This window comes from Musa acuminata, unplaced genomic scaffold (assembly GCF_036884655.1).
Source record: "Musa acuminata AAA Group cultivar baxijiao unplaced genomic scaffold, Cavendish_Baxijiao_AAA HiC_scaffold_1139, whole genome shotgun sequence".
Lineage (NCBI taxonomy): Eukaryota > Viridiplantae > Streptophyta > Magnoliopsida > Zingiberales > Musaceae > Musa > Musa acuminata.
The window spans coordinates 1,853,590-1,861,875 of NW_027021351.1; the positions used below are offsets into that span (position 1 = coordinate 1,853,590).

Consider the following 8,286-nt stretch of genomic DNA (forward strand, 5'->3'; position numbering starts at 1 on the left):
GAGGATCAATTAATATGATTCATGTGCTTGGAGGATAGTCAATCCCTCCTCAAATGTGTATAAATATACAATATTTCATAAGAATGAAATCATCTTTTTTATAACTCCTCTCGAGCAAGGCTTCCTTTTCCTTGCTGCTCGATAATAGTTATTCCTTTTCTCCGTTGATGTTCCCAGCAATAGTGATTCCTCTCCCTCGCAACTCTATTCTACTTGTCATTCTCTAACTCTATTCTACTTATCATTCTCCAGTTATCTCTTATTTACAACAATGTAAACCGCACGGTGCATGTGTCTCCTTACTCCTACACCGACATCTCCTCCTCCCACTACAAGCGACTCTCCCACTTTGATGCTTCCTCTTCCTTGCAACCCGATAATAGCAAATCCTTTTCTCTGTTAATGTGCACAGTAATAGTGATTTCTTTTCCTCGCAACTTTGTTCTACTCGTCATTCTCCACTCATCTCTTTCTCACCACAATGTAAGCTGCATCTACATGTATCTCCTTACTCTCACGCTAGTGTTTCCTCTTTCTCCCACTACAGGTGACTCTCCCACTATAGATGGCCCTCCTTCGATGACTCTCCATCCATAATCTTTTCTTTCTTGGAATTAAACTTATTCAAGTATCATAAAGAGATTAATATCATCAGAAAGATTATTACATCAAGAGAGAGATTCATTGCATCATAGATTAAATGTCTATAGAAGGAAAAACCAAATTGACTATTGATTTTTGAAGGGGTTTCTTGAAAGTGAATAATTTATTTTGAATATAATTAATATAATATATCTTTGGGGACTATATAAATCTCATATATTGGATCATGAAACATATAAAGTTTCTGAAATTATAAAGAGTTTTGAGAGAAATATAGAAGATTTAACCTTGTCTTACTCTTTCTTTATTTAATAAATCTATCCCTTCTTCTAATGTAAAAGAAGGAAGAACGCTTTGATATCAAATGATAAGTCCCTGAGGTCTTATTGTAAAAGAAAGAAGGAAAATGGGATGATTACTTCGAGGGGATCGACCTCCTAAGGTTTATCTACATACTAGAATAATATTTCATTGATTGATTGATTTATTGATTTAAAAAAGAAAGAGTTGTACGTATGTGTTGAGAAATCTTGGGGGTGATATCAGATGCGCAGTGGAAGAACAAGAAAACAAAATCCCCGATTCCCAAAGAGAAGTTTGTCGTCGTGCGAAGATTAGTGGGCAAAATCCGCGAAACTGAAAAACTGCGTATATAATAGATTGTGTTACCTAGGGAGATCGTATATCCCTGTTTCCTTGCAGATCTTTAGGAGAGGGTGCAGGAGGTCAAGCATCCTCCTCTTTAGCGGTGATCCACACAGTAGGGTTGCGACGATGCTCCTCAAAACTCAAAGCCTGCTCTAAGGTGGAGAGGGGAAAGAGAATAGGAGAGGCAAGCAAAGGCTCTAGCCTATGAGGCTTTGAATCCCTCCTATTTATAAAGGTCCCCTGTCAAACCCTAATGGATCCTCCCCTAGTGGGTATTGGATCTGCATCCAATAACCCAAGCCTTTTAGATTATGGATCTCTATCCAATAATCTCTCATGGGCTCTTATTGGATCTCGTCCATGGGATCCAATAATTCAATGGCTTATTGGATATCCAATAAGACAAGGGCTCCGTCGGATATCTCAAATCTGAACCTCTACTCATCGCAATGCCTACCATATATGTGTGATCCTCTAGGCCTAATATCGAGTTGGCCGTGAGTCATACCTGTCAAAACTCCTTCTAACTCAGTGAATTATGATCTCTGTAATAATTCACTCGACTCATCAACTACGGACGTACTAGGCCACTATGTCGTAGTCCCCAAACAATACAGGGGAATACAATCCATTGGACCTGTCTATCCTCAATTACCGTGTACCTATAGTCTCTCATCCATCTAATATCCCAGAGACCGTATATTGAGCATGGTGCTATCAGACTCATACGGTTTCTACCCGAGTCTCGCTCTAATCGGATTCTCCCGGAGAACTCTTTCTCTCTTAACTCGAATGACCCTGGCCAGGGATTTGTTTGAGTAAGAACACATGAGATATTCCTCTTATGACGCCGAGAGTGGATGATCCTCTATCGACACTCAATAGCCCTCGTAAGGTCGACTACCACTCCCAATGATCAGCTATACTAGATTTGGGACAGCCAAACCTATAAGTCTGGTATCAAAGAGTGGAGCACTCATACATGACATCCTTGGTGTCTCAAGTCTAAGGACCAGATATACCACTAGGACTACGGAATCGCTGTCTAACAATAAGGCATCATCAACCATCTAGCATTCCGTAAGCGAATCAATCAGTGAACTCATTCTCCAATGAGCACCTGTACTGTATCCCTAGTGTCCCTACACGAGCAGCTACGAGACCAACTGCATCAATCATATGGACGGGTATACAGTATACCAGTCTGTCCGGTTATCACGATGTCCCTCTCGAGTAATCTATGACCGGGATTATTTAGGATATGTGTTTAAAGGTGAATCGATCTTATTTTCGTGATCTCATCACGATCCAATTCCCATTGCACAAATCCAAGGACATCACAATATATATGTGCATATATGCAATAGTTATAAAGTGATATATGCCAAAATATAATAAGCAAAAAGATTCTGTATCAAGTCACACATGCCATCACTCACGTGATTGGCTTGTTGGACACCTATAACTAGCAATCTCTCACTTGACCTAAAGCCAATCACCTATGTGTCTGATCCCCATCAGACCCCTGTGATGCTCAAAGATAATCTGAGACAACGACTTTGTCAATGGATCTGCAATATTATCTTCAGATAGAACTCTTTCCACTGCTACATCTCCTCGGGTTACGATCTCTCTAATAAGGTGGAACCTCCTCAGAACATGCTTAGATTTCTGATGAGACCTAGGTTCCTTCGCTTGAGCAATCGCCCCATTGTTGTCGCAATATAAGGAGATCGACTCCTTGCTACCCAACACGACTCCTAAATCTGTGATGAACTTCTTCAACCAGACTCCCTCCTTTGCTGCATCTGATGCAGCAATGTACTCCGCCTCTGTGGTCGAGTCAGCAGTAGTATCTTGCTTGGAACTCTTCTAGCACACTGCTCCTCCATTCAAGGTGTACACGTACCCCGAATTCGACTTGCTATCATCGACATCAGACTGAAAACTTGAGTCTATGTAGCCTTCAACCTTAAGGCTACTACCCACATATACTAGTAAAAGATCCTTAGTCCTTCTCAAGTACTTAAGGATACACTTTACTGCTTTCCAGTGCTCTAAGCCTGGATCTGCTTGATACTTGCTCGTGACACTCAGAGCATGCGCTATATCAGGCCTAGTACATAGCATGACATACATGATAGACCCTGTTGCTCTATCAACCACAGAAGCAGAATACATAGTAATTACTAAAGCCTACAAGGAAGCTTTATAGATGAAAAAGTTTCTATATGAATTAGGCTTGAAACATGAAGGATATACTATTTACTGTGACAATCAGAGCGTCATTCACCTCTCTAAGAATTCAACATACTATTCTAGATCCAAGCATATTGATGTGAGATATCACTAGATTCGTGATGTACTTGAGATGAAAGAATTACACTTGGAAAAAGTGCATACCAATGAGAATTGATCAGATATATTGATAAAGTCTTTGCCTAAGGAGAAGCTTGAAGCATGTAGGCGAAGAGCGGGCTTAGTACAGCCCATCATATGAGCTGGAGGGAGAGAATTGTTGGGTCCAGCCCATATGTGGACTTAGACTAATGATTTAGGCTATAGACTCAAATCAATGATTAAAAGGAAAAGAAAAAAAGAAAAAAAGGTATGCATAGTTGGGGCAACCAACGAGCGATTTGTGCGTGCAGCGTGCAAGACGGTGATGGTATACAAAGAGAGAGAGAAAGAGAAGAGAGAAGAAATAGGATTTTGAGTTATCAGTTTTGATCCAAATTATATATGAAGAATCATTGCAGCAAGCTCTACAATCCTAATGGTGCTGATATGAAGTTTATCCTCTCTGAGGTATTTTTCTGTTATACTTTGTGAAACCTAAAATTCTCTTATGATGAGATCCATCCATACGATGAAGATATGCTATTCTTAAGCCAAGATATATGGTCTTGATGTTATTGTGATCCTCTTATGGTTTTAGAGAAGACTTATTATAAACCTGTTATCATTATTATTGATAGTGGAAGTTTGAGATGGACTACGATTCCGTTGTTTTTCCCGTATTAAATTTTTCATGTTAAAAATTTGATCTTATTGTGTGATTGATTTATTACTCTACTGTTTATGCTTGTATGGTTCATATTTGCTTTCGATAACAAATTGATATTTTGATTAGAAACCCATTTAACATGTTTTTCTCAACACCTTCGTTCGTCATGCACATTCCAATCAGGCAAAAACCAGCGAGCAAAACAGCAAAACAGCAAAACCTCCGACCACGCCACCGACGTCACTCTTATGTTTCGCACTCCCCTTCCTGAGATCTCTAGGATCATCGTAGAGCTGCGAGCGTGCTCCTGGATTAAGACCAGCCAGGCTGTTATTACTGTTCTGCAGCTTGAACACCTCAAGCCCATTCAAGATGGCATCATAGTACTCTGGTTTGCAGAGTGTATCTGGATGAAGCGCAACCCACAGATCCATCTGCCCTCTTCCCATTGTCCTCACCACATAGTCCTTGAACACAGGGATACCGATCCCGCCACTCCAACCAATGACATCAGCTTCTTCTGTTGCAGTCTGGTTATTAAGGTAGATGTCAAAGACTCTCTGGTTTTTCTTCACTATCGGATACTGGATTTCACAGAAATGTAGCCGGACAAGGTAATAGAAGCCAGCATCCACAGGGAGAATCCAGGTTAAATTGTAGTTCAAGTTCACCTGTGCATTTGGACCCATTGATCTTGCTGTGGAGTAGACATCCGGTGGTGCAATGTAATTTGGAACACTGGTCGGGTATGTGATGGTAACATTCGGATCATTGGAGTAGGACACACCAAATGCAGCCCCATAAATGTAAGGCGAGTCGTCGTCCCAAGAGCGGAACAAGCCGGAGTCTTCGATGGGGAGAATTGTTTGCCCACCCACATTGAGCCGGTAAACTGTCTCCAGAGCTTGGTCGGGATCGATAGTGTAAACAATATGACCATCATCTCCATCGACAAGCAATGGTGTTGCTGAGCTAAACAAGTCAGGGATTGATAGAATCTCGATACCGTTAATGAAAGCATAGGAGTTGGGATGGGTGGTCGATGGGGTGAAAGTGAGGTTTAGGCCGCCGGTGGAGACGTTTACGGAGTATTCACGGATTAGATAGGCGGAATTTAGGGCATCGGCAGTTAGGTAGGCGCTGAAGTTGTGAAGAAGGGTGTAACGGCCAGATGTGACGGAGAAGAAGGCATCGGAAGCGGCATGGTTGGAGTAATCGGAAGGGTAGAAATGGAGGCGGATAAATATCCGGCAGGCGCTGAGAGGGAAGCGGTAGGTGAAGGGAGAAGTGAAGACCCGAGCGGTGGAGTACGGGACCGTGGAGACCGATGGATCTTTCCGTAGAGCATCGAAGCCGTCGCCGTTCAAGGAGGGGGCGTACCTGGTTCCGGTGTCGCCGGTCCAGGATCGTCCGTCGAAGCTAGATGCCTGGCCGGAGGCGCCGCAGTTGAGGAGGATGTCGTCTCTTGGCATGTAATAGGGGGAGTTGTCGACAGCAACGACGACCAAAGTAGTCGTCAGCAGCAAGAAGGCTAAGGAGGCACAGAGAAGGGAACGGAGCTGCATCAGAGACCATGACTGATCCAGGAAAAGGAACCCTAAATCCATCAAAAATCGGATCTTTAACGAAGAAATCGATTGGCCTCACTCTACTCTCCGGAATTCAGCAGGGAAAATTAGCATTCAACATCTAAATCTTCAAGTCCCGCGCTCACGTTCAGCTAAAAGCAGAGGAAAACCAGCTAATATTGCATCAAAATCAACCTTGGAAACAAGGGAGAAATCAGGCGGTAGAGAGAGTTAACACGATGAACTGCGAGAGAGTTGAATTGGGAGTCGCGGAGGGGAGGCGTTCATTATATGACTCGGCGCCACAATCGTCGCAAGCAATAGATTGCAAGAGTCCGAGATGTTTAAGTGAATAGGATGATGAAGTCTTCGTCAACAACGACTTACACACGGAGTCAACATAAAGACTGGCATCCACTCGAGTTTGTTATTCATATGCAATTTGTCGACCAAAGACTTGACTCAGTCAAGTAAATATGTGGAGGATGTTTGGACTAATGAATTATAATGGTAGGATCTTTTTCTCATGTCACCTCAATACTTATAGAGGTTAAGTTGTATATATAATTATAAAAATTTTCTTGTTGGATATATTTTTATATAGGATAAAGTTTTAGAAAAAAAAATAAAATTCTCTCTTAGCATCCCCATTTCCAAAAAAAATTATTTGCCACCTTTGCCCTTTTATTCGTGGATGTTATTTTTTCTCGTTCAAGTCAATATCTTTTGGATTGTCGATTCACTAAGGGTTCATTATTAGTTTACTATGATATGATTCACTATAGATTTAATAGAAGTAAATCTGGTTGAGTTTATTGTATTCCGAATATGTCATGATCCTCAATTAACCATGATTTGAGGATCAATTAATATGATTCATGTACATGATCGGAGGACAATCAATCCCTCTACAAGTGTGTATAAGTATACAATACTTCATATGAATGCAATCTATCTTTTTCATAACTTCTCTTCTCGGAGCAAGGCTTCCTCTTCCTTGTTGCTCGATAATAGTTATTCCTTTTCTCCATTGATGTTTCCAGCAATAGTGATTCCTCTTCCTTGCAACTCTATTCTACTTGTCATTCTCCACTCATCTCTTTTTCACAACAACCTAAACCGTACTTTGCATGTCTCCTTACTCCTACAATGGCATCTCCTCCTTCTCCCACTACAAGTGACTCTCCCACTTAGATGCTTCCTCTTCCTTGCTACCTGATAATAGCGAATCCTTTTATCTGTTGATGTGCCTAGCAATAGTGATTCCTCTTCCTCGCAACTTTGTTCTACTTGCCATTCTCCATTCATCTTTTTCTCACCACAACACAAGCTGCATGCTACATGTATCTCCTTACTCCCACACTGGTGTTTCCTCCTCCCACTACAGGTGACTCTCCCACTATAGATGGCCCTCCATCGGTGACTCTCCATCGACCACCTTCTCGCACCACAAGCGGTGCTCCCTCCTCTCCAACTTTTGGCCAACAGTGTGTTCCTCACTATTGGCCATTAGCGACATAATATATCACAACATCGGGGCATATCACAGGCCCCCATAGATCTACTCGTGTCTACTGCTTTGGCTCCAACAACACCTCTCAAGTGTTGAGGCACTGTTCATAGTAAATATCTGACCTTTTCTTGTAGTATAATCTGTCTTCCATCCAATGTTGACGATTTTTTTTCAATGCTGCATCGACATTAAACAATGTTGATCTAATTTGATATGATCTCTTCTCCCTCAACAACATGATATTGCATCCAACCACATCATTTGAGAAATTTAAAACTTCATAACTATAATACTCATGTTCATATATTAATAACATAAAAAAATTATTTTTAAATAATATTTTGAGCTTTCACATATTGCTTTAGAAGTTTTAGATTATATATATGACTTATTTTTTATAATGATGATGCATATTTATTATGCAAATATCCTAGTACTTTGATAATAACAACATTTATTTTGTCAATTGCATGATAGATATTGAGGTGGTTCTTGCATTAGTTGAGAATATATATTATTGAATATAAAATTTAACAATTATTAGTGATTAAAATCTAAAAATTCTTTCATTTATGAAGGAGATATGTTTATAAGCAATTCATGGTTGTTGCATGATTTATCTATCGAAAAATCTTATTATCGATAAAATGTTACAAAGTTATTTTGGGCTGTTGCTAGAGCTCCAATTTTATATTAGTTTAATGAATCCATTGCAAAAGTTAAGAAAAAAAATCTAATGAAAGAAAAAATAAATATAATATTATCATACCCCATAAATTAACACATTCAAGATACGTGAAAGTATCTTAAATCAAGAAAATTTATAATTCATCAATAATCTAATCTAGGATCCAAACTAACATTTGGGGATATTAAAAATAATTCTAACATTATTCATATATATAAAACCTATGCAGTTTATAATCATACACCATATCACTTGAAAT

General features: G+C 40.0%; 1 protein-coding gene across 1 annotated transcript; it reads right to left on the reverse strand.

Moving 5' to 3' along the window:
* Window positions 1-4,361: 4,361 nt before the first annotated feature.
* LOC135671517 (receptor-like protein kinase FERONIA) lies at window positions 4,362-6,130 on the reverse strand. The gene has a single exon (XM_065179712.1). It carries the CDS (start codon window positions 5,863-5,865, stop codon window positions 4,438-4,440), a length of 1,428 nt encoding a protein of 475 aa, XP_065035784.1. The 5' UTR covers window positions 5,866-6,130; the 3' UTR covers window positions 4,362-4,437.
* Between the last annotated feature and the right edge of the window lie 2,156 nt (window positions 6,131-8,286).

Coding starts and splice junctions, on each gene's coding strand:
- LOC135671517 (XM_065179712.1), bottom strand. CDS start 5,865: ATGGATTTAGGGTTCCTTTTCCTGGATCAGTCATGGTCTCTGATGCAG.